The sequence below is a fragment of the Entelurus aequoreus genome, linkage group LG23, assembly GCF_033978785.1.
Source record: "Entelurus aequoreus isolate RoL-2023_Sb linkage group LG23, RoL_Eaeq_v1.1, whole genome shotgun sequence".
In the NCBI taxonomy this organism is placed as follows: Eukaryota; Metazoa; Chordata; class Actinopteri; order Syngnathiformes; family Syngnathidae; genus Entelurus; species Entelurus aequoreus.
Genome location: NC_084753.1, coordinates 5,075,691 through 5,103,270, shown reverse-complemented (window position 1 = coordinate 5,103,270; position 27,580 = coordinate 5,075,691). Strand labels below are relative to the sequence as shown.

The 27,580-nt window shown below is 38.4% G+C and overlaps 2 protein-coding genes across 17 annotated transcripts in view; one reads left to right on the top strand and one right to left on the bottom strand.

The window, feature by feature from the left end:
* The window catches only part of LOC133640770 (tubulin epsilon and delta complex protein 1-like), an 86,886-nt gene extending 73,675 nt beyond the window's left edge, over positions 1-13,211 (top strand). The window contains exon 8 of the mRNA XM_062034365.1: positions 12,709-13,211. Within this exon, the coding sequence (XP_061890349.1) occupies positions 12,709-12,738 (30 nt within the window). The 3' untranslated portion in view covers positions 12,739-13,211. The remainder of the gene's footprint in view (positions 1-12,708) is intronic.
* Positions 1-27,580, bottom strand: part of LOC133640772 (fibrinogen-like protein 1) — a 201,189-nt gene that overhangs the window by 7,209 nt on the left and 166,400 nt on the right. For 14 of the 16 annotated variants that reach the window (XM_062034369.1, XM_062034373.1, XM_062034378.1 and 11 more), the window contains 7 exons: positions 25,398-25,613; positions 16,077-16,196; positions 12,937-13,051; positions 12,716-12,853; positions 5,149-5,365; positions 4,883-5,078; positions 4,225-4,806 (listed from right to left, as the gene is read on the bottom strand). In XM_062034369.1, coding sequence (XP_061890353.1) covers positions 4,660-4,806; positions 4,883-5,078; positions 5,149-5,365; positions 12,716-12,853; positions 12,937-13,051; positions 16,077-16,196; positions 25,398-25,613 — 1,149 coding nt within the window. In that variant the 3' untranslated portion in view covers positions 4,225-4,659. Of the gene's footprint in view, positions 1-1,902; positions 4,131-4,224; positions 4,807-4,882; positions 5,079-5,148; positions 5,366-12,715; positions 12,854-12,936; positions 13,052-16,076; positions 16,197-25,397; positions 25,614-27,580 lie in introns of those variants that run through there. The other 2 variants (XM_062034381.1, XM_062034382.1) reach the window with 2 other exon arrangements.

Sequence of the window (27,580 nt, the reverse complement as noted above, 5' to 3'; positions counted from 1 at the left end):
CCTTAAAGTCGCATCTTAGGTGCACAGGAAGCCAGTGCAAGTGAGCCAGTATAGGTATATATAATTATATATACAGTATAGGTATATATAATTATATATACAGTATAGGTATATATAAAGGTATATACAGTATAGGCGTAATATGATCAAACTTTCTTGTTTTTGTCAAAAGCCTTGCAGCCGCATTTTGTACCAACTGTAATCTTTTAATGCTAGACATAGGGAGGCCCGAAAATAATACGTTACAGTAATCGAGACGAGACGTAACGAACGCATGAATAATGATCTCAGCGTCGCTAGTGGACAAGATGGAACGAATTTTAGCGATATTACGGAGATGAAAGAAGGCCGTTTTAGTAACACTCTTAATGTGTGACTCAAACGAGAGAGTTGGGTGGAAGATAATACCCAGATTCTTTACCGAGTCTCCTTGTTTAATTGTTTGGTTGTCAAATGTTAAGGTGGTATTATTAAATAGATGTTGGTGTCTAGCAGGACCGATAATCAGCACTTCCGTTTTCTTAGCGTTGAGTTGCAAAAAGTTAGCGGACATCCATTGTTTAATTTCATTAAGACACGCCTCCAGCTGACTACAGTCCGGCGTGTTGGTCAGCTTTAGGGGCATGTAGAGTTGAGTGTCATCAGCATAACAGTGAAAGCTAACACCGTACTTGCGTATGATGTCACCTAGCGGCAGCATGTAAATACTAAAGAGTGCAGGGCCAAGAACCGAACCCTGGGGAACTCCGCACGTTACCTTGACATAGTCCGAGGTCACATTGTTATGGGAGACGCACTGCATCCTGTCAGTAAGATAAGAGTTAAACCAAGACAAGGCTAAGTCTGACATACCAATACGTGTTTTGATACGCTCTAATAAAATATTATGATCGACGGTATCGAAAGCGGCGCTAAGATCAAGAAGCAGCAACATAGATGACGCATCAGAATCCATCGTTAGCAATAGATCATTAGTCATTTTTGCGAGGGCTGTCTCCGTAGAGTGATTTGCCCTGAAACCGGATTGAAAAGGTTCACAGAGATTGTTAGTCACTAAGTGTTCATTTAGCTGCTGTGCAACAATTTTTTTTCGAGAATTTTGGAAATAAACGGAAGGTGGGACACCGGTCGGTAGTTTACCATGAGGTCAGGATCGAGGTTAGGTCTTTTGAGCAGAGGATGAATAACCGCTTTTTTGAATGCTAGGGGAACAGTGCCAGAGGAAAGTGATAAGTTTATAATATTTAACACTGATGGACCTAGTAATACAAACAGTTCCTTGATAAGTTTCCCAGGAAGTGGGTCAAGTAAACATGTTGTTTGTTTTATCCCACTTACACGCTGTAATAATTCCTCTAATGTTATTTCATCAAAAATAGAGAGACTATTTTGGAGGGCAGTGTCCGTCGTATATACAGTCGTATTTGTGTTAATAGAGCCCAGTTGTAGCTGGGATGCGTTGTCTTTAATCTCCTTTCTAATGACTTCAATTTTCTTATTAAAGAAATTCATAAAATCATCTGCCGAGTGGGTGGAGCTACTGGGAGGAGTCCCTTGTTGGGTTAGCGATGCTACTGTACTAAACAGAAATTTAGGATCGTTTTTGTTGAGTCACTCTGCTGTTTTAAAATACATGTTACAAAACACAAATCAAAGATCTTGCTTGACGGGAGCACTTAAATGTGGAAAAATCAAAGATCCTTTATGTGACAGGAGCACTCTGCTGTATTAAAATACATGTTACAAAACACAAATCAAAGATCTTGCTTGACGGGAGCACTTAAATGTGGAAAAATCAAAGATCCTTTCTTTGACAGGAGCACTCTGCTGTTTTAAAATACATGTTACAAAACACAAATCAAAGATATTGCTTGACGGGTGCACTTAAATGTGGAAAAATCAAAGATCCTTTCTTTGACAGGAGCACTCTGCTGTTTTAAAATACATGTTACAAAACACAAATCAAAGATCTTGCTTGACGGGAGCACTTAAATGTGGAAAAATCAAAGATCCTTTCTTTGACAGGAGCACTCTGCTGTTTTAAAATACATGTTACAAAACACAAATCAAAGATCATGCTTGACGGGAGCACTTAAATGTGGAAAAATCAAAGATCCTTTATGTGACAGGAGCATTGCTCCAAAAGCTGTATGTACCTTTCAGCATTAATGGTGCCTTCACAGATGTGTAAGTTACCCATGTCTTGGGCACTAATACACCCCCATACCATCACACATGCTGCCTTTTACACTTTGCGTCTAGAACAATCCGGAAGGTTCTTATTAAAACAAGTTCAGGCATCAAATTCCAAATGAGCTAATGTTTGCAAAAAATGTAGTTTTCCAGTTAGAACGTTAAGTATCTTGTCTTTGCAGTCTATTCAATTGAATATAAGTTGAAAAGGATTTGCAAATCATTGTATTCTGTTTTTATTTACCATTTACACAACGTGACAACTTCACTGGTTTTGGGTTTTGTACATACCACTTTTCGTAAGGAATTCTTTACTGTTTTTGTATTCAAATGTACTCATATTAAATGAGTAACTTATTAAGGAGTTTGAATTAGTTAATATATACTTAATACTAGGGATGTCCGATAATGGCTTTTTGTCGATATCCTATATTCCGATATTGACCAAACCCTTAATTACTGATACCGATATCAACCGATACCGATATATACAGTCGTGGAATTAACACATTATTATGCCTAATTTCTACAACCAGGTATGGTGAAGATATGGTCCTTTTTAAAAATAATAATAAAATAAAATAAGATAAATAAATTAAAAACATTTTCTTGAATAAAAAACAAAGTAAAACAATATAAAAACAGTTACATAGAAACTAGTAATTAATGAAAATGAGTAAAATTAACTGTTAAATGTTAGTACTATTAGTGGAGCAGCAGCACGCACAATCATGTGTGCTTACGGACTGTATCCCTTGCAGACTGTATTGATATATATTGATATATAATGTAGGAACCACAATATTAATAACAGAAAGAAACAACCCCTTTGTGTGAATGAGTGTGAATGGGGGAGGGAGGTTTTTTGGGTTGGTGCACTAATTGTAAGTGTATCTTGTGTTTTTTATGTTGATTTAATTAAAAAATATATATATATATAAAAAAAAAAAACGATAATAAAAAAAACAATACCGATAATTTCCGATATTACATTTTAAAGCGTTTATCGGACGATAATATCGGCATAGAAATGGTGTATCTTTTGTGACAGTGTACGCATGGATCTGACCACTGACTGTATAATAACTCGCGTCGCCTCTCAGGTAACCAACATTCATAGTTAAGGTAACAAAATAATTTGCATAATTAATCTGTGTATATGCATGATTAATGCAGTATTTTCTTGTGATTCATCACAAGTTAACTTGTCTTTTGACAGCCCTAATAGTTTTGTATTTATAATTGTATTAATAGTAATAGTAGTAATCTAAGTGACCCATGCCTTGGGCACTAATACACCCCCATACCATCACACATGCTGGCTTTTACACTTTGCGCCTCTCACAATCCGGATGGTTCTTTTCCTCTTTGGTCCGGAGGACACGACGTCCACAGTTTCCAAAAACAATTTGAAATGTGGACTCGTCAGACCACAGAACACTTTTCCACTTTGCATCAGTCCATCTTAGATGAGCTCAGGCCCAGCGGAGCTGGCTGCGTTTCTGGGTGTTGTTGATAAATGGCTTTGGCTTTTAATAGTAGAGTTTTAACTTGCACTTACAGATGTAGCGACCAACTGTACTTACTGACAGTGGGTTTCTGAAGTGTTCCTGAGCCCATGTGGTGATATCCTTTACACACTGATGTCTCTTTTTGATGCAGTACCGCCTGAGGGATCGAAGGTCCGTAATATCATCACTTACGTGCAGTGATTTCTCCAGATTCTCTGAACCTTTTGATGATGTTACGGAGCGTGGATGGTGAAATCTTTCAATTCCTTGCAATAGCTGGTTGAGAAATGTTGTTCTTAAACAATTTGCTCAGGCATTTGTTGACAAAGTGGTGACCCTCGCCCCATCCTTGTTTGGGAATGACTGAGCATTTCATGGAAGCTGCTTTTATACCCAATCATGGCACCCACCTGTTCGCCTGTTCACCTGTGGGATGTTCCAAATAAGTGTTTGATGAGCATTCCTCAACATTCTCAGTCTTTTTTGCCACTTGTGCCAGCTTTTTTGAAACATGTTGCAGGCATCAAATTCCAAATGAGCTAATACTTGCAAAAAATAAAGTTTTCCAGTTTGAACATTAAATATCTTGTCTTTGCAGTCTATTCAATTGAATATAAGTTGAAAAGGATTTGCAAATCATTGTATTCTATTTTTATTTACCATTTACACAACGTGCCAACTTCACTGGTTTTGACTTTTGTAATGAAAAATCAGTTTTTCTTTTCTTTTTGCTAACAAAAATATATATTTTTCGACAGTTAAAAAGTGCAACTATCTAATGGTACAAAATTAAAGTACAAAAAAATACTTCCGCTGTCCATGCCGCTGGCATGGAGAATGTCCAAAAATAAAAATGTAATAGTTTATGTTTTCCAAAAACATGCAGCACAAAAATAGTCCACATTTGGTCTATTGCGTTGTTACGTACGTCAACAGTTGCCACGGCGACGGTGACTCAGGGAGACAAATGGCTCCGAAAGGTGCGCGGTCGGATCATCATGCTGACTTTGCGTAGGGAGTAATAGTCGGAGTCCCTCCATGAGTGCCAGACTATCCCATCAGGACCCAGGTGACCTCGGCCTTTAGGTGTGTAATGTCCTCCCTGCAGGACATAGGCAGCACCGTCATATTGTCCGTTATGATATTGCTGGCGAGTGTCAGGTGATCTGGGCTTTTACCCTGTAGTAGACTCCGTTAAGATGTGCATAGAAACACTGACTATACCACCATCCGCCATGGGAGATCTCCGCACAGATGTCACCGCTGTCAGGTGTGCTGAAGCTCTGCTTGTCGTGGTACCACCCGAAAGAGTCCTGCGCGGTGCCGCTGAAGCCAGACACGTGGAGACGATACTGGTGCTCCTCATCTTCCACGCTGCGGAGCAACAAAAGGCCCGCTGCAACAACGCCGTCTTCTTCCACGTGGTTTGCTGGATGACACCCACCTGAAGCTCTGATAGAGCGCGTGCTTGTGCTTGTTGCTCCAGTCCTCCAGGTCTATGCGCAGGCTGTAGTCCGCCTGGGTGCTCAGGTCGTGGATGTGGTCGTTACCCAGCCAGAACTCGGAGTGCAGGTCGCCGAAACCGTCCCTGTACTCCCTCCAGCTGCGGTCGAAGCTCACAGAGCCGTCAACCCGCCGCTGGATCACCGTCCAACCGCCACCTGTGGCACAAAAACCGAACTTTGTTTTTTTTTTCGTCTTAAATTTCCAAAACATTTTCGTTGGATACTTAAAAAGAATTAAAACAATTATAATAAAAAAATAACTCTTATTTAGTTAACTCTTAAAAAAATGAATACAAAAAATGTTTTAAAAAAATACATACCATACTTTTCGGACTATAAGACGCACTTAAAATCCTTTCATTTTCTCAAAAATCGACAGTTCGCCTTATAACCCGGTGCGCCTAACATACGGAATAATTCTGGTTGTGCTTACCGAACTCTATGCAATTTTATTTGGTACATGGTGTAATGATAAGTGTGACCAGTAGATGGCAGTCATACATATGAGATACATGTAAACTGCAAGAAGACGCCAGTAAACAACACCAAAACTTTATATGTTCCATTGAAAATATAGATGTTTTTAGTAGGACTTCGGTAAGCTATGAAGCCGCACCGCTTGATGGATTGTCACCGCATTAAACATACCAGTATTATTATGGTGTGTGTGTATAAGGACCGCAAAATGGCACCTATTAGCAGACATTATCTGGCGTTTTGTTTCGCAATATTATGCAAGTAATAGTTCTTTGTTAAGGTTTAAGAAAACCTTGAAAGGTGAAATAATTGAAAATTATAAAATATAGTAACAATTACTTTCATCCCATTGATTTTTTTTTTTTACGTTGATGTTCCAGGCAATCTTATTTTCAGTGGAGGTATAGGATAGGCAAATATAAGCTTTGGCTTCAGCCTATTCCTTTTTCGGTCATTCTTTTTCTTTTCTTTTTGTGTGTAAATGTGTATGATTGTTAAATATTAGAGATGTCTTAATGCTTTCAAATGTAATATCGGAAATAATTGGTATCGTTTTATTTTTTTATTTTTATTAAATCAACATAAAAAACACAAGATACACTTACAATTAGTGTATCAATTAATTTTACTCATTTTCATTAATTACTAGTTTCTATGTAACTGTTTTTATATTGTTTTACTTTCTTTTTTATTCAAGAAAATGTTTTTTATTCATTTATCTTATTTTATTTTATTAATTAGAAAAAAAAAAGGACCTTATCTTCACCATACCTGGTTGTCCAAATTAGGCATAACAATGTGTTAATTCCACGACTGTATATATCACTATCGGTTGATATCGGTATCGGTATCGGTAATTAAAGATTTGGACAATATCGGAATATCGGATATAGGCAGAAAGCCATTATCGGACATCCCTATTAAATATGTATAATCTGTACTGTTAAACTGGTCACACAAAATGGTTAATGGTTGATGGTTGATTATATCAGTGGTTCTCAACCTTTTTTCAGTGATGTACCCCCTGTGAATTTTTTTTAAATTCAAGTACCCCCTAATCAGAGCAAAGCATTTTTGGTTGAAAAAAAGAGATAAAGAAGTAAAATACAGCACTATGTCATCAGTTTCTGATTTATTAAATTGTATAACAGTGCAAAATATTGCTCATTTGTTGTGGTCTTTCTTGAACTATTTGAAAAAAAAAAAGAAGGTTTTTATTTATATTTATAAGGGATTTTGAATTGTTACTATTTTTAGAATATTTAAAAAAAATCTCACGTACCCCTTGGCATACCTTTAAGTACCCCCATTTGAGAACCACTGGATTATATGACCGAAATAAACTCATTTCATTCATTCAAAACCAACTTTTCGTACCTTCTGGTACCTGCTGATTTGTATTTGGGATCTGCATAAGTCCTGAAAATGTGCGTGCGTGCCATTGTAGTCTGTGCCGACACCACAGTCATAAGCTTCTTCTTTTTCTCTATCTTCTTATGTGGCATTCATCTTCCGCTGTTGCCATTTCTAATATAAAGTAGTGTAAAGTTCTTACTTATACCTGTCAGTAAACTCGCCATGAAAGCGCTAAAACATACCGGTGTAGTGAGTTTACATTATTCACCCAGGGAACTTTAGTTATTAGAGAGTTCCGGTCGGACGGGTTTTTGTTGTTGCACTAGTGAGCCATGGATGAGGAGATGCTGCTCCGTTAGCAGACATTATCTGGCGTTTTGTTTCGCAATATTATGCAAAACCAACTTTTCTTACTTTCTGGTGCCTGCTGCTCTGTATTTGGGATCTGCATAAGTCCTGAAAATGTGCGTGCGTCCGCCATTGTAGTCCGTGCCGACACGTAGTTATAAGCTTCTTCATTTTCTCTACCTTCTTATGTGGCATTCATCTTCCGCTGTTGCCATTTCTAATATAAAGTAGTGTAAAGTTCTTACTTATATCTGTCAGTAAACTCGCCATGAAAGTGCTAAAACATACCGGTGTAGTGAGTTCACATTATTCACCCAAGGAACTTTAGTTATTAGAGAGTTCCGGTCGGACGGTTTTTCACGGGAAACATTGTTGTTGCACTAGTGAGCCACGGATGAGGAGATGCTGCTCCGTTATTGATTGAAGTAAAGTGTGAATGTCATTAAAACAGTTAGCTCCATCTTTTGACACTTCTTCCACTCCCGTCCTGGCACGCTACAACAAAGATGACGGGGAGAAGACGCTGTCGAAGGTGAAAAACACGGTACTTATAATTAAAAAAATAATTTCTTCAACATTTTAGTTGGGTATTTGATGAGAATTGAAAAAACTATACCGAAATGTAATTAAAAAGAAGAATAAAAAATAGCTGTTATTTTTTTAAACCCCCAGGGAACAAAGGCTGACTTATTGTTCTTTCAGTAAATTTTTGCTGTGTTTTTAGGACTTAAACTTAGACAAACTTTATTGATCCACAAGGGAAATTGTTCCACACAGTAGCTCAGTTTCAAAGGATTGAAAAGATAATGCAGGTGTTAAGTAGACTAAAATGTACCATAGTAGCAATATAAAATATGTAATATATACATATTATATATAGAGTATATAATATATACTGATATATTATATTATATGTTTATATAATATATACAATATATAACAAATCTCAATTTCATGTACAATATGACAGTATATGTAACAGCTGCAGCAAAAAAAAAAGAAAAAAGGGCAGCATAAAGTAGAGAGTTTTTGGCCATAATTGTTGTTGTATTACTCCAATATGCATGATTTTTTTCCAAGGAGGGTTTTTTTCCATGTTAAATTTTGAATGTCCAATTCTTTTAGAGGTGTTTCGTACACTGGCAGTTATTCCACAATAACCCAAATCCAAAGTCAAAGTTAGTTTTATTTGAAAAAAGATATTAAGGATAGTTTATACATCAATTATACAAGCTGTAACAAATCTTAACAAATTATTGTTAGCTAATTTTTTTTGCAAAAGTGTCTTAAAAAAGGGAAAAATCTGTGGCCTATTATTTCTTCTAATCAATAAATTTGAAGTAATTTATCCATAACATATACAAACTGTAATACATTTTATGAAAAATATTATATACAACTAGTGCTGTCAAACGTTTAATTTTAAAAATCAGATTCATGACACTTTTGAATTTAGATTATTCACAGGTTATTACTCCATTGCATAATTTCCATCCGTATTTTCTGGACCATAGGGCGCACCGGATTATAAGGCGCATTAAAGGGGTCATATGATTTGTTTCTAAATTGAAAACACTATCTTGTGGTCTACATAACATGTAATGGTGGTTCTTTGGTCAAAATGTTGCATAGATGATGTTTTACACATCATCTTCTAGTCGCTCTCTGACAGTCGCTTCAGGATGCGCCGTTTTGATGGGCGGTCTTATTTACGTGGCTAACCTTCAGCAGCGTCTTCTTCCCGTCATCTTTGTTGTAGCGGTGTAGCGTGCAAGGACGGGAGTGGAAGAAGTGTCAAACGATGGAGCTAACTGTTTTAATGACATTCACACTTTACTTCAATCAATAACAGAGCAGCATCTCCTCATCCGTGGCTCACTAGTGCAACAACAGGGCTGGAAATGTGTCCCGTGAAAAACTGTCAGACCGGAACTCTCTAATAAAACACTAGTAGTTTTTAGCGCTTCCATAGTGAGATATAAGTAAGGACTTTACGCTACTTTATATTAGAAATGGTAACAGCAGAGGGTGAATGTCCCATAAGGAGAAGATAGAGAAAAAGAAGAAGGTTATCGACTACGTAATCGACACAGACTACGGTGGCGGACGTGCGCACATTTTCAGGACTTATGCAGATCCCAAATTCAGATCAGCAGGTACCAGAAGATAAGAAAAGTTGGTTTTGCATAATATTGTGAAACAAAATGCCAGATAATATGTCTGCTAATGGGTGCCATTTTGTGGTCCTTACACACACACCATAGTAATACTTGTATCTCTGACTACGGTAGCTGTAATGGGCCGAAAATCCATCAAAGTAATACTAGAACATTTTGACAGATTTTTGAGTGCCGTGTGTAATGTTCTTTATTTTAAATGCAAAATTTAAAGTTTTGGTGTTGTTTACTGGCGTCATATTGCAGTCTACACTTATCTCTTATGTGTGACTCGGAAGTGGCCTGGCTCAGGGTGGAGGACAGAGTAAAACAACTTGCACTGAGCCTAGTCTATAAAACCTGCTACACCTCCCTGATACCGAAGTACATGTCAAACTACTTCCATAACGTAAATGACCGCCATAACCACAACACCAGGGGGAGCTCCACTAACCACGTTAAACCCAGATTCCGATCTAACAAAGGTCTTAACTCATTCTCCTTCTATGCCACATCAATGTGGAATGCGCTCCCAACAGGTGTAAAACAAAGGGCATCTCTATCCTCCTTCAAAACCGCACTAAAAGAACACCTCCAGTCAACCTCAACCCTAAACTAACACCCTACGCCCACCCCATCCCACCTCCCCGGATTGTAAATAATCAAATGTATATACTTGTTATGCTTATGCTTTCTGAACTCACTATGTTCTCTGCTCGCTGTACATATCCTACCAAGTCAGACCTACACTGTTGAGTTGAGTTGAGTTTGAGTTTATTTGGAACATGCAAGCATACAACATGAAACATCACAATTTCCAGTTTCTCTTTTCAACATGTTTGAAAAGGAGTAGGAAGAAGCAGAGCTTATTTAATCCTACCCATTGTCTTTTACATAACAGTTGCTAAAACTTTTGTTCACTTCCTGTTCTCAATTTATTCACAATATACTCCATAAGTAATCACAATAAAAATAAATAAATAACAGTAATAATAACTGTTACAATGTCCATTTCTCTGATGATGCAATTGTTGATGACTGAAGTGCTGATATCAACCAAACCTAACCCCCCCGCCCCCCCATCCACATCCCACCCCCTGGATTGTAAATAATGTGAATAATTCAATGTATATACTCTGATGATTAACTTGTATTAAGCTGATAGTATATATTTGTACCATGAATTGATAAACGTGGACACCGACTTACACAAGTTGAAAAACGTATTGGGGTGTTACCATTTAGTGGTCAATTGTACGGAATATGTACTCTACTGTACAATCTACTAATAAAAGTTTCAATCAATCAATCAATCAATCAATCAATGAATACCTTCTACTGGTCACACTAATCACTACAGCATGTACCAAATAAAATTGCTTCGAGGTCGGTAAGCACAGCCAGAATTATTCCGTACATTGGGCGCACCGGGTTATAAGGCGCACTGTCGAGTTTTAAGAAAATTAAAGGATTTTAAAGGCCTACTGAAATTACATTTTTTTATTTAAACGGGGCTGGCAGATCCATTGTATGTGTCATACTTGATCATTTCGCGATATTGCCATATTTTTGCTGAAAGGATTTAGTAGAGAACATCGACGATGAAGTTCGCAACTTTTGGTCGCTGATAAAAAAAAGCCTTGCCTGTACCAGAAGTAGCGTGACGTCCCAGGCTGGAGGGCTGCTCACATTTCCCTATTATTTGCAATGCAGCGAGAGAGATTCGGACCGAGAAAGCGACGATTACCCCATTAATTTGAGCGAGGATGAAAGATTTGTGGATGAGGAACGTGAGAGTGAAGGACTAAAATGCAGTGCAGGATGTATCTTTTTTCGCTCTGACCGTAACTTAGGTACAAGCTGGCTCATTGGATTCCACACTCTCTCCTTTTTCTATTGTGGATCACGGATTTGTATTTTAAACCACCTCGGATACTATATCCTCTTGAAAATGAGAGTCGAGAACGCGAAATGGACATTCACAGTGACTTTTATCTCCACGACAATACATCGGTGAAGCTCTTTAGCTATTGAGCTAACGTGATAGCATCGGGCTTAAATGCAGATAGAAACAAAATAAATAAACCACTGACTGGAAGGATAGACAGAAGATCAACAATACTATTAAACCATGGACATGTAAATACATGGTTAATAATTTCCAGCTTGGCGAAGCTTAAAAATGCTGTTGCTAACGACGACATTGAAGCTAACTTAGCAACGGGACCTCACAGAGCTATGATAAAAACGTTAGCGCTCCACCTACGCCAGCCAGCCCTCAGCTGCTCATCAACACCCGTGCTCACCTGCGTTCCAGCGATCGACGGAAGGACGAAGGACTTCACTCGATCATCCGTGCGGTCGGCGGCTAGCGTCGGCTAGCGCGTCTGCTATCCAAGTCAAAGTCCTCCTGGTTGTGTTGCTGCAGCCAGCCGCTAATACACCGATCCCACCTACAGCTTTCTTCTTTGCAGTCTTCATTGTTCATTAAACAAATTGCAAAAGATTCACCAACACAGATGTCCAGAATACTGTGGAATTTTGAGATCAAAACAGAGCTTTTTTGTATGGGATTCAATGGTGTACCAATACTTCCGTTTATTTAGTGACGTCACGCGCATACGTCATCATACATAGACGTTTTCAAGCGGAAGTTTAGCGGGAAATTTGAAATTGCACTTTATAATTTAACCCGGCCATATTGGCATGTGTTGCAATGTTAAGATTTCATCAACTATCAGACTGCGTGGTCGGTAGTAGTGGGTTTCAGTAGGCCTTTAAGTGCGCCTTATAGTCCGAAAATACGGTAACTGAAGAAGAAGAAAAAAAAAAGCGCCCAATATTTGGACACAAATCCTATTTTATTGTCAGAATATCATACAGGAACATTTTTTAAAGGTTTCGTAATTAATCTGCATTTATACAATATTAATAAGATATTTTTTTGCTATTTATCACACAAGTTAACTTTTTATTTTTGACAGCCCCATACAACACATATACTGTATTGTTGAATGTGATTGTTTAAGTGTATTATTTGTGAGTAGTATAGCACATTAATCAAGTTTGTCGTTAAATGACAAAGTGTTGGTCAGAATGCAAGGTTTGTTTAAATTGCGTTAGATTTCCTGTTTCCCGTTCTAAGTGTGTTCTTTCCTGTAGGTCTCACCATCTGTGTCCATGTCACAGTAGACCTCCACAGGCATGCCTGCAAGCGACGGCACGACAGTGTAGAGGCCTGACCTCCTCACCCCATTGTGGTGGATGGACGCACAGTCTATGGGACAGCTCCTCATGTGCTGGATTTCTAGGCAAGAAAATCACCAAGGAAAGCTATAAGAGTTTCAGCACCCTCTGCTGGAGGCATGTGGTACCTTCATTGTACTGCACCTGGGTGCAAGGCCTCCTGGGAGCTCATTAGAGGGTTGGGACGGACGATGTTGATCAAACAGCCGGGACTCCTTTTGACTCTCTCCACCAACAGGGTGAGATTGTGAACTTGGTTCTGAAAAGTCGTCAAGAGAACTGCACGTCAAATAAAAAATTAAAATGAAAAAAAAAGAGAAACCCATGACCACACTGTGTGCAGACGACCACAAAGAACCCCATTGGGCATCCTAAACAATACATTGTGCAGTGGAACCTCGATTTAACAGCAAATTGTGCAAACTTTTTGATTTACGAACCACAGACTTGACAAAAAATTTTTGCTTTGCGTTTCATCCACCCATTGTGTGCCTTGCAGCGCAGACACTTAGTGTCCGGCAGCACATCCATTGTGGGTGGGCTGATCGATCACTCCCATGCTGCCGCTAGCTACAGTGCTACTTTGTGTGCCTTTTAAGTGTTTTGTTAGCCTTTTTACAAAAATGTTCTAGTTTTGCTCGCTCAATACGAGCCCAAAGAAAACTATATGTTGTTTGAAACATTTAGGAAGTATCCACAGTGTTGTCGACATTTCCCTCCATACCTCTCCCAACCTTCCGCTGTACGCCAAGAAGATTAACCGACAAGAAAAAAATTGTTTGAGTTTGTTATTCCTAATCATTGTAGCAACCTGGTTGTTGTAATTAAGGATTTTTGTGTTTTCAAACTGTGAGTGCACTACAGGGCTAGTGACAGTGTGTGTGCGTGTCGGCAGGGCGGCTCAAAATGAGGACAGTTCAAACTAGAACTATTATTGAGATTCCAATTGATAATTCAGGTGTATTCCAGAATCATGCTTGGCCGTATACTCCACACTAGTGTTGTCCCGATACCAATATTTTGGTACCGGTACAGGGACCAAAATGTATTTCGATACTTTGATACTTTTTTTCAAAATAAAGGGGACCACAAAAAAGTTGCATTATTGGTTTTATTTTACCCAAAAAATGTAGGGTACATTAAACATATGTTTCTTATTGTAATGTTGTCCTTAAATAAAATGGTGAACATACAAGACAACTTTTCTTTTAGTAGTAAGTAAACAAACAAAGGCTCCTAATTAGTCTGCTGACATATGCAGTAACATATTGTGTCATTTATCTACCTATTATTTTGTCAACATTATTAAGGACAAGCGGTATAAAATGAATTATTAATCTACTTGTTCATTTACTGTTAATATCTGCTTACTTTCTCTTTTAACATGTTCTATCTACATTTCTGTTAAAATGTAATAATCACTTATTCTTTTTTTGTTTGGATGCTTTACATTAGTTTTGGATGATACCACAAATTTGGGTATCAATCCGATATCAAGTAGTTACAGGATCATACAATGGTCATATTCAAAGTCCTCATGTGTCCAGGGACATATTTCCTGACTTTATAAACATAATATACATTTTTAAAAAACAAAAGAAAATGTTGTAAAAAATATCGATGTAATCACAGTAGTATTGACTAGATACACTCCTGTACTTTGTATCATTACAGTGGATGTCAGGTGTAGATCCACCAATGGCGTGTGTTTACATTGTGACGCTGGTGAGCTACGATGTGTAGTGAAGCATGTTTCGCTATTCCTCGTCCTACAGGGATGATACTTGTAAGAAAATTACTTTATTCGTCGCCACGGAGACGAGGATTAGTGATTTAGAAGTAGCTAGAACACTGCTGACGGCAGAAGGACTTTAGCCGCCAGCTAGCTAGCCATGTCTTAAAGCACCTCTTCCTGAGGGTGTTTCAGTGTTATAACTTCACATTTATCATCAGTTTTTAAGCCAAAATGCGTCCGTTCTCCCTTTTCTGTCCACACACTGTGTCTGCTTGTAAGTACTCTGTGATTGTGCGCTGCCGAACATGCTCCTCTGCTCGTAAACCAGCAATGTCACGACGTGACCGGTACGTTTCAGAGGCGGTATAGTACCGAAAATGATTTATTAGTATTGTGGTACTATACTAATACCGGTATACCGTACAACCCTACTAGATACACTCTTGTACTTGGTATCATTACAGTGGATGTCAGGTGTAGATCCACCAATGGCATTTGTTTACATTGTGAAGCTGGTGAGCTACGGTGTGTAGTGAAGCATGTTTACCGGTAGCTATTCCTCGTCCTGCAGGGATGATACTTGTAAGAAACATACTTTATTTGTCGCCATGGAGACGAGGATTAGTGATTTAGAAGTAGGGCTGCAACAACTAATCGATTAAAATCGATTATAAAAATAGTTGCCGATTAATTTAGTCATCGATTCGTTGGATCTATACTATGCGCATGCGCAGAGGCTTTTTTTAATTTATTTTTTATTTTATTTTATTTTTTTTAATAAACCTTTATTTATAAACTGCAACATTTACAAACAGCTGAGAAACAATAATCAAAACAAGTATGGTGCCAGTATGCTGTTTTTCCCCCCAATAAAATACTGGAAAGGATAGAAATGTAGTTTGTCTCTTTTATCGATTATTGATCAATTAATCGAAGTAATAATCGACAGATTAATCGATTATCAAATTAATCGTTAGTTGCAGCCCTATTTAGAAGTAGCTAAAACACTGCAGACTGGGGATGGACTGGTACTTTTTAGAGGTGGTATAGTACCGAATACGATTCATTAGTATCGCGGTACTATACTAATACCGGTATACCGTACAACCCTACTCCATGCATATGTTTCGCATGATTCATAGAAATAACATTACTATGAACTTCATGTACACATTATATATTTTCAGTTTCTTATATTCAGACAAGTTTTAGGTTTAATAGACCTACATTTATATCTCATATGCACATTATATTTGAATTAGAGCAATGCTATTAATTGACAATTAAGAATAAAAGCATCTTCCATTAACAGATGATGGAATTTATTTATCATCACTTCTAAAATGTCACCCAAAAAAATTAAATTCTCAAAATGCTTAATTTGTACTGAATCTCGAGTTGGCTAATCATGACAAATTCTCTGATTTGCAACACCTTTAATTCCACTTCCTGCAATTCCGGTTCCACATCCTTTGAGGCGGAGCCAATTCAATTCAATTCGACTGATGCACGTGCGCATGTTTAGAAGTAAGAGGTTAAGGAGTGGTACCTGCAGGTTGAGGATGAGGGTGCCCTGCAGATGCATCAAGGCGGTGGCCTCGGCGTAGTGCACCTCCAGGTCGTGAAAGCGTCGCTCCAAGGTGGTGTTCAAGTGGCCGTTGTCCTCATGCTGACACATAAAAAATAATAAACACACGCTCATTAAATATTGAACATGTTGACAACATCCGCGGGTGCTGTGACGGGATAAACAGGCGCCATTGATGAGTTGTGGGGGACAAAACACTGCTAGGGATTGTATGGATACCAATATCGATATTACTTATCGATCCTGGTATTCACTGGTACTCTTATCCGTACTAAGAGTAATTGGTGTAAATAAAGATGTGAACAACAAACATTGTTATTACTAGAGATGTCCGATAATATCGGCCTGCTGATATTATCGGCCGATAAATGCTTTAAAATGTAATATCGGAAATTATCGGTATGGTTTTTTTTATTATCGGTATCGTTTTTTTGTTTGTTTTTAAAAAAAAATTAAATCCACATAAAAAACACAAGATACACTTACAATTAGTGCACCAACCCAAAAAACCTCCCTCCCCCATTCACACTCATTCACACAAAAGGGTTGTTTCTTTCTGTTATTAATATTGTGGTTCCTACATTATATATCAATATATATCAATACAGTCTGCAAGGGATACAGTCCGTAAGCACACATGATTGTGCGTGCTGCTGGTCCACTAATAGTACTAACCTTTAACAGTTCATTTTACTCATTTTCATTCATTACTAGTTTCTATGTAACTGTTTTTATATTGTTTTACTTTCTTTTTTATTCAAGAAAATGTTTTTAATTCATTTATCTTATTTTATTTTATTAATTAGAAAAAAAAAGGACCTTATCTTCACCATACCTGGTTGTCCAAATTAGGCATAACAATTTGTGTTAATTCCACGACTGTATATATCAGTATCGGTTGATATCGGTATCGGTAATTAAGAGTTGGACAATACCGGAATATCGAATATCGGCAACAAAGCCATTATCGGACATCCCTAGTTATTACCATTTTATTTAGCACAAGAGGATGTACACAAGCAACATCATGTAACATCTCACAGCAGGGAAGTCTTTTAGAAACACCTGCTTTTTAAAAAGTCAACTATGTGTGCAGTGCAAGGTGCAATGCAGTTATGTCATCATCTTGTAAAGAGCGCACAGATCCATCATAGTTTTTGTATTCATTACAATTACACTCAGCTGGACATTTTTGTTTTATCTGACATCACATGGACAAAGATAAGACCTTCTGGAGGAAAGTTCTGTGGTCAGATGAAACTAAAATTGAGCTGTTTGGCCACAATACCCAGCAATATGTTTAGGAACACCAATTCCTACCGTCAAGCATGGTGGTGGTAGTATTATGCTCTGGGCCTGTTTTGCTGCCAATGGAACTGCTGCTTTACAGAGAGTAAATGGGACAATGAAAAAGGAGGATTACCTCCAAATTCTTCAGGACAACCTAAAATCATCAGCCCGGTGTCACGTTGGGGTCGCATCTTTATGCGGGGTCGTTCCTCCCAGATGCAAAACGGACAACTCCGGACGAAAGCGTGAAGGTAGGCGATGATCTATTTCTCATAAATCATACACCGTAGATACAAGCAGAACAAAAACACGAATAAACAGAAAAGCGGGCAGATAGCATGGGAAGCTATGGCGAAGCTTAGCGCAGGAACAAGAGTCAAGAATCACAGGAATGACCAACGTAACTTGTTGCGTGGAGCAAACAATGAAGCCAGACCGAGTGTGGCGAGCAACGTGAATAAATAGCTCTCTGATTAGTGCTCAACAGCAGGTGAACGTGCCGAACACTAATCAGAGGCAGGTGAAACCAATTAGTACCCATGGTAACCAAAACAAACCCAGAAGTGCACAAAACAGGAACAAAGGCAGTCCAAAACTAACAGAACATAACTAAACAAAACATGATCCGGCCACGGATCATGACACCCGGAGGTTGGGTCTTGGGCGCAGTTGGGTGTTCCAACAGGACAATGACCCCAAACACACCTCAAAAGTGGTAAAGGAATGGCTAAATCAGGCTAGAATGAAGGTTTTAGAATGGCCTTCCCAAAGTCCTGACTTAAACGTGTGGACAATGCTGAAGAAAAAAGTCCATGTCAGAAAACCAACACATTTAGCTGAACTGCACCAATTTTGTCAAGAGGAGTGGTCAAAAATTCCAGCAGAAGCTTGTGGATGGCTACCAAAAGCGCCTTATTGCAGGTAAACTTGCCAAGGGACATGTAAGCAAATATGAACATTGCTGTATGTATACTTTTGACCCAGCACATTTGCTCACATTTTCAGTAGACCCATAATAAATTCATAAAAGAAGCAAACTTCATGAATGTTTTTTTTGTGACCAACAAGTATGTGCTCCAATCACTACATCACAAAAAAATAAGAGTTGTAGAAATGATTGGAAACTCAGACAGCCATGACATGATGTTCTTTACAAGTGTATGTAAACTTTTGACATTCATCTGAAGAGCACAGAGCTTTTACATGATACTGTATATCATCATATATATCATATGGTGCTCTGGCACCGGCCTTTTAGCTTCACCAAACACCAGAACAAAAGGCCCACGGTGAGGCGGCATTGAGCCACTATGGCCTACACCTGTGGAACAGCCTGCCAGACAGCGTTGACATTAAAAAAAAAAAAAAAGCTAAAGACACATGTTTTCAATCAGGCTTTTTACTGATCATATGTTTTTTATGATTTTACTGTGTTGTTTTATTTCATTTTGGTGACTTAACCCCCAATTCCAACCCTTGATGCTGAGTGGCAAGCAGGGAGGTAATGGCTCCCATTTTTATAGTCTTTGGTATGACTCGGCCGGGGTTTGAACTCACGACCTCCCAGTCTCAGGGCGGACACTCTAACCACACGTGGGCGGACTGCCGATATTATCGGCCGATAAATGCTTTAAAATGTAATATCGGAAATTATCGGTGTCGGTTTCAAAATTATCGGTATCAGTTTCAAAAAGTAAAATGTATGACTTTTTAAAACACCGCTGTGTACACGGACGTAGGGAGAAGTACAGAGCGCCAATAAACCTTAAAGGCACTGCCTTTGCGTGCCGGCCCAGTCACATAATATCTACGGCTTTTCACAAACACAAGTGAATGCAAGGCATACTTGGTCAACAGCCATACAGGTCACATTGAGGGTGTCCGTATAAACAACTTTAACACTGTTACAAATATGCGCCACACTGTGAACCCACACCAAACAAGGATGACAAACCCATTTCGGGAGAACATCCGCACCGTAACACAACATAAACACAACAGAACAAATACCCAGAACCCCTTGCAGCACTAACTCTTCCGGGACGCTATAATATACAACCCCCGCTACCTCCTACCCTGCCCACCTCAACCTCCTCATGCTCTCTCAGGGAGAGCATGTCCCAAATTCCAAGCTGCTGTTTTGAGGCATGTTAAAAAAAATAATGCACTTTGTGACTTCAATAATAAATATAGCAGTGCCATGTTGGCACTTTTTTCCATAACTTGAGTTGATTTATTTTGGAAAACCTTGTTACATTGTTTAATGCATCCAGCGGGGCATCACAACAAAATTAGGCATAATAATGTGTTCATTCCATGACTGTATATATCGGTATCGGTTGATATCGGAATCGGTAATCAAGAGTTGGACAATATCTGATATCGGCAAAAAAGCCATTATCGGACATCTCTAGTTGCAGTATTTAATCCTCCATATATTCAGATTCAACAAGATAAGCTTGTGAATCCTGATTTGTCCAAAAATAGTCGTCTTGTTGTTGTTTGTTACCAAGTCTGCCATGATTACAACACACTTGTGTGTTTGATTCCGGAAATAGGAACAAACATTCCTTGCCACAAGTCAGACGTGCGTTTCTGTGCCAACGGAAATAAAAGTGCCGAATAATTAGTTCTGGCAATGATTAAAATGACCTAAATACAGTAAATATTGAATATATTACATATTGTTATGAACGTGTCTGTTACTATATTATATATAGACTTGCCGTGTGTATATAAAATGTTGGAGGGTTTTGAAGTTTTAGAGGGTTTTGAAGGCTACAACAGTGACTCCCACTAGCCACATCTTCCAAGCGTTTAACCCCCCCCAAAAAGACATGAGTGTTCTTGTCTCTCATAATGATTGTAAACGATAGGCAAAATTCCCCAAAAAGTGCAGTTCCCCTTTAAAGAGCTGAGGAAGCCTCTTGAATGTTGAAGTGCCTATATAAACCGCACAAACGTGCATGTGCTGCTGCAAAACTCTATTTAATCATGGATATAGTGATATATTACATGTGTATATATTGTCTTTAACATCACTACACACTAACAAGGAAGTTGCTACATCATGTTTTTTTCAGTTGCTATTATTCAATTTATTGACTTATTGACTATCAGCCCAGGCTTACAATTTTATTAATAAAAAATAATGTCTCTGGACCACAATGCATTTATTACCATTTAATGACTTACCGTATACAAAACCAGTGAAGTTGTCACATTGTGTAAATGGTAAATAAAAACAGAATACAATGATTTGCAAATCCTTTTCAACTTATATTCAATTGAATAGACTGCAGAGACAAGATATTTAATGTTCAAACTGGAAAACTTTGGTATTTTTTGCAAATATTAGCTCATTTGGAATTTGATGCCTGCAACATGTTTCAAAAAAGCTGGCACAAGTGGCAAAAAAGCCTGAGAAAGTTGAGGAATGCTCATCAAACACTTATTTGGAACATCCCACAGGTGAACAGGCTAAATGGGAACAGGTGGGTGCCATGATTGGGTATAAAAGCAGCTTCCATGAAATGCTCAGTCATTCACAAACAAGGATGGGGCGAGGGTCACCACTTTGTCAACAAATGCCTGAGCAAATTGTTGAACAGTTTAAGAACAACATTTCTCAACCAGCTATTGCAAGGAATTCAGGGATTTCACAATCTACGCTCCGTAATATCATCAAAGGGTTCAGAGAATCTGGAGAAATCACTGCACGTAAGTGATGATATTACGGACCTTCAATCCCTCAGGCGGTACTGCATCAAAAAGTGACATTTGTGTATAAAAGATATCACCACATGGGCTCAGGAACACTTCAGAAACCCACTGTCAGTAACTACAGATGGTCGCTACACCTGTAAGTGCAAGTTAAAACTCTACTATGCAAAGCGAAAGCCATTTATCAACAACACCCAGAAACGCCGCCGGCTTCGCTAGGCCTGAGCTCATCTAAGATGGACTGATACAAAGTGGAAAAGTGTTCTGTGGTCTGACGAGTCCACATTTCAAATTGTTTTTGGAAACTGTGGACGTCGTGTCCTCCGGACCAAAGAGGAAAAGAACCATCCGGATTGTTCTAGGCGCAAAGTGTAAAAGCCAGCATGTGTGATGGTATGGGGGTGTATTAGTGCCCAAGACATGGGTAACTTACACATCTGTGAAGGCGCCATTAATGCTGAAAGGTACATACAGCTTTTGGAGCAACATATGTTGCCATCCAAGCAACGTTACCATGGACGCCCCTGCTTATTTCAGCAAGACTGTGCCAAGCCACGTGTTACAACAGCGTGGCTTCATAGTAAAAGAGTGCGGGTACTAGACTGGCCTGCCTGTAGTCCAGACCTGTCTCCCATTGAAAATGTGTTTGGCATTATGAAGCCTAAAATAGCACAAGGGAGACCCCCGGACTGTTGAACAACTTAAGCTGTACATCAAGCAAGAATGGGAAAGAATTCCACATTAAAAATTGGTCTCCCAAACGTTTACAGAGTGTTGTTAAAAGGAAAGGCCATGTAACACAGTGGTAAAAATGCCCCTGTGACAACTTTGTTGCAATGTGTTGCTGTTAATGAAGTTAATGATTATTTGCAAAAACAAATTACGTTTCTCAGTTGGAACATTAAATATCTTGTCTTTGCAGTCTATTCAATTGAATATAAGTTGAAAATGATTTGCAAATCATTGTATTCTGTTTTTATTTACATTTACACAACGTGCCAACTTCACTGTTTTTTTTTTTTGTTTTTTTTAACCCTTACAGTGCAGTAGGGACTTCTTCCTTTCCGGTCATTTTTAGCTGTATTTTTGGCCTTAACTTTGTTTGTGTTACTCCGAATGGAATAATTTATTTCCCAGGAGGTTTTTTTTCCATGTTAATTTTTTATATTTTCATTTTAAATTCACTCATATCAACGATACCCTGGGAAATCATGTTAGCCCAGCAGTAGTAAAGCCAGGAAGAAAGAGCCCTCAGTGAGTTAGAAGTTTAAAACAAAATGTTGATTACATTTTTTTTTTTTTTTGCTCAGATCTCTGAATAAATGTAAGTCCAAAATAAAACCAGCAAACATGCCATGTTTTTTTAATTTAATTTTAACCTTTGTGATGCTTTTTTTTTTTTTACCTAATTATGTCAGTTTTTTTATTTAGAAACATTTTTGCATAAAATTATATCATATTTTGTTGCAATGTGTTGCTGTTAATGAAGTTAATGATTATTTGCAATTATTATTTGCATTATTTTCTCAGTTGCAACATGAAATATCTTGTCTTTGCAGTCTATTCAATTGAATATAAGTTGAAAATGATTTGCAAATCATTGTATTCTGCTTTTATTTACGAATTACACATCGTGCCAACTTCTCTGGTTTAGGGTTTTGTAACTCTTCATAATGACCTGTGGAAACCCTGTATTCCAAGCTGTTATTTATGTTTGTAGCAGCCGCAGCTGAAGTGAATGTGAAAGCGTGTCATAATTAACCACGGTCAGATGGATTAATAAAAAAATAACAATAGTTGTATCATTTGTTCAGAATCTTAACGGCCCAGAAGGACCGACCCGATTATCAACCGGTACCAAAAAATACTGGTTCACGGTATACCGTATTTTTCGGACTATAAGTCGCAGTTTTTTTCATAGTTTGGCCGGGGGTGCGACTTATACTCAGGAGCGACTTATGTGGGAAATTATTAACACATTACCGTAAAATATCAAATAATATTACAAACCCTGTTTCCATATGAGTTGGGAAATGGTGTTAGATGTAAATATAAACGGAATACAATGATTTGCTAATCCTTTTCAACCCATATTCAGTTGAATATGCTACAAAGACAACATATTTGATGTTCAAACTGATAAACATCTTTTATTTTGCAAATAATCATTAACTTTAGAATTTGATGCCAGCAACACGTGACAAAGAAGTTGGGAAAGGTGGCAATAAATACTGATAAAGTTGAGGAATGCTCATCAAACACTTATTTGGAACATCCCACAGGTGAACAGGCTTATTGGGAACAGGTGGGTGCCATGATTGGGTATAAAAGTAGATTCCATGAAATGCTCAGTCATTCACAAACAAGGATGGGGCGAGGGTCACCACTTTGTCAACAAATGCGTGAGCAAATTGTTGAACAGTTTAAGAAAAACCTTTCTCAACCAGCTATTGCAAGGAATTTAGGGATTTCACCATCTACGCTCCGTAATATCATCAAAGGGTTCAGAGAATCTGGAGAAATCACTGCACATAAGCAGCTAAGCCTGTGACCTTCCATCCCTCAGGCTGTACTGCATCAACAAGCGACATCAGTGTGCAAAGGATATCACCACATGGGCTCAGGAACACTTCAGAAACCCACTGTCAGTAACTACAGTTGGTCACTACATCTGTAAGTGCAAGTTAAAACTCTCCTATGCAAGGCGAAAACCGTTTATCAACAACACCCACAAACGACGTCAGCTTCGCTGGGCCTGAGCTCATCTAAGATGGACTGATGCAAAGTGGAAAAGTGTTCTGTGGTCTGACGAGTCCACATTTCAAATTGTTTTTGGAAACTGTGGACGTCGTGTCCTCCGGACCAAAGAGGAAAAGAACCATCCGGATTGTTCTAGGCGCAAAGTGTAAAAGGCAGCATGTGTGATGGTATGGGGGTGTATTAGTGCCCAAGACATGGGTAACTTACACATCTGTGAAGGCACCATTAATGCTGAAAGGTACATACAGGTTTTGGAGCAACATATGTTGCCATCCAAGCAACGCTACCATGGACGCCCCTGATTATTTCAGGAAGACAATGCCAAGCCACGTGTTACATCAACGTGGCTTCATAGTAAAAGAGTGCGGGTACTAGACTGGCCTGCCTGTAGTCCAGACCTGTCTCCCATTGAAAATGTGTGGCGCATTATGAAGCCTAAAATAGCACAAGGGAGACCCCCGGACTGTTGAACAACTTAAGCTGTACATCAAGCAAGAATGGGAAAGAATTACACCTGAGAAGCTTCAAAAATGTGTCTCCTCAGTTCCCAAACCTTTACTGAGTGTTGTTAAAAGAAAAGGTGATGTAACACAGTGGTGGACATGCCCTTTCCCAACTACTTTGTCACGTGTTGCAGCCATGAAATTCTAAGTTAATTATTATTTGCCCAAAAAAATAACGTTTATGAGTTTGAACATCAAATATCTTGTCTTTGTAGTACATTCAACTGAATATGGGTTGAAAAGGATTAACAAATCATTGTATTCCGTTTATATTTACATCTAACACAATTTCCCAACTCATATGGAAACGGGGTTTGTATTTAGCTCATTCACGTAAGAGACTAGACGTATAAGATTTCATGGGATTTAGCGATTAGGAGTGACAGATTGTTTGGTAAACGTATAGCATGTTCTATATGTTATAGTTATTTGAATGACTCTTACCATAATATGTCACGTTAACATACCAGGCACGTTCTCAGTTGGTTATTTATGCCTCATATAACGTACACTTATTCAGCCTGTTGTTCACTATTCTTTATTTATTTTAAATTGCCTTTCAAATGTCTATTCTTGGTGTTGGCTTTTATCAAATACATTTCCGCAAAAAATGCGACTTATACTCCAGTGCGACTTATATATGTTTTTTCCCTTCTTTATTATGCATTTTCGGCCGGTGCGACTTATACTCCGGAGCGACTTATACTCCGAAAAGTACGGTACATCCCTAAATGCTGCACAGTCCGAGGCCTCGTGCACGACATCCATATCACATGAGTCCACCTTTGGCTGTCTCTATTGGCTCAATGGATCATGGCGCATGAGGCAACACGTGGTGGACGAGAAGGCATAATCCTGTTAAGTTAGCTAGGTCAAGGACATGTTAGTAGTAGGTGGGGGGAGGGCAGCCTGGAGACATCACAATAATAATAGTACGCTATCCAGCAGATGGCCTATAACATATTATGACTGACAACCCTGTCAACACGCCTCAACTCCAAACTACCTGCAGCTCGAAGACCTTGATGCGATGACGGTGGTTCCTCAGCTCCTCCTGCAGCTCCGAGATGGTCTCCTTCAAGGCCACGATCTGCTGCTTCCTCTCCTCGTTCTCGTGCAGCCAGTAGGACACCTCGTCCGTGCAGCGGAACATGTCAGGGCACCGCTGCTCGTCCAGCTGAGGCAGCGTGGCGACCAGGCGACACATGCCGTCCTCCATGACCTGCAACGGTGATGTTAGCAGGGTTGTGGAAGCTGCCACTGCAAAAACTGAAATCTAAGTAAGATGAAATATCTCAAATAAGGGTGATATTTGCTCATTTTCTGTCTGATAAGATAATTCTTCTCACTAAGCAGATTTTATGTTAGAGTGTTTTACTTGTTTTAAGTGTTTTGATCCTAAATGATCTCAGTAAGATATTACAGCTTGTTGCTGAGATTTGATTACCTATATTGAGTAAAACATGCTTGAAACTAGAATATCAAGTGTTGCAAAGCTGTGTCATCAACACTCACAAGTATAAAACTACTTTTTTAAAGTCATCATTTCTTATTTCAAGCATGAAAAAAAATCATGACTTTGACACAATTGTGTCTCATAATTAAAACAGATGACAGCCAAATGGACTTTGCTGTTTTATTTTCAATGAAACAATAGAAAACACATACTCATATAGTAGTACAGTAAACTGACAGTTCATATTTAAACATTTAACATGTGACATTTCAAACAATTTTGAACAGAAATAGTTCATGCACATTCAGATGAATTCCTCAAAATTACAATTAAAACATTTTTGGCCGGGGGCCGGGCTGTATATATGTGCACTAATAGACTGGAAGAGCACGCACTTGGCGCAATGATGTCATGTTACCGATGGAAAAATGCATTTTTAGACAATAGGATTTGCCTGAGCGGCTAGGAGACCCCGAGAGTAACAAGCGGTTGCCTTGTTGCCTTTCCATTAAAAATAATAAATTAGTTTTTAGTATAAGTTTGCTGGTTTCAAGAAATTTAATGCCGAGCGCATATCATTATGTCAAGATAATGGCTCTAGCATTTACTTCATTTAAGAATATTTTTCAACATATTGAGCAAAAAGGTCTCTTTTTTTTTTTTTCTATCAAGAAAAGTGCACTTGTTATTAGTGAGAATATACTTATTTTAAGGGTATTTTTGGGTTCATTGAAGTTAGCTAATTTTACTTTTTTTGGAAAGTCTTGACAAGCCAAATATTCTTGTTCTACTGGCAGATAATTTTGCTTAGTTCAAGTAAAATACCCCTCATTTTTGTATTTTTTCCCCTTGTTTTTGAACAGTGACTTTTTGCAGTGTGGTCTTCAACATTAGATTGAACAAGCTGCTGGTTTGGGTTGTTTTATTATATTTGGTATGAAACTCGTAAACAGAAAATCTAAAATGGCATTGCTGAGACAGGGAAAGAAGCTGAAGGGAACAAATGTGTACATGAATGAGCATCTCACAAAACGTAATGCTGGAATCGCCAAGAAAGCACGCGACTTGAGGAAGCAGGGGAAAATCCAGGGAACTTATAGCGCCAACTGTAAAATCTACATCAAGCTGAATGGAGGTCCAGAAGCAAGAGTAATTGTTGTCCATGACATCAAGGACCTGGACAATTTTTAAAGTTTACACAGCTACCACAACAACGATGATAATGGACTCTGACAGAAAACAAGCACCTAAATTCAGCATCGACACTACTATGTTCCAAGGGACGACTAAACAAGAGGACCTACATTCAGGATCGTATAGAGATTATTGAAACAACATCAAAGATTGTTGAACAAGAAAATATGGAACTAAAAAAATTTCTGCAACAAAGATCACAAAAAACAGGATTTGGAAAATGATATAGATCCAGATACAACATTTTTCTCCCACATCAGTAATAATTGTTTTTATTATACAGATGATCAATATAATAGCAACATTAAATGTGATAACAAATTGTCAATTATTCATTTTAATAGCAGAAGCTTGTATACAAACTGCAACAACATTAAGAACTTTTTGGAACACATCAACGAACCCTTCAAGGTGATTGCTGTCACAGAAACATGGATTGATGATAAAAAAGGAATACATTTTGATCTGGAAGGATATGAACTAAACTACATCAACAGAACCAACAAAAATGGAGGAGGAGTAGCTGTGTACGTGATGAA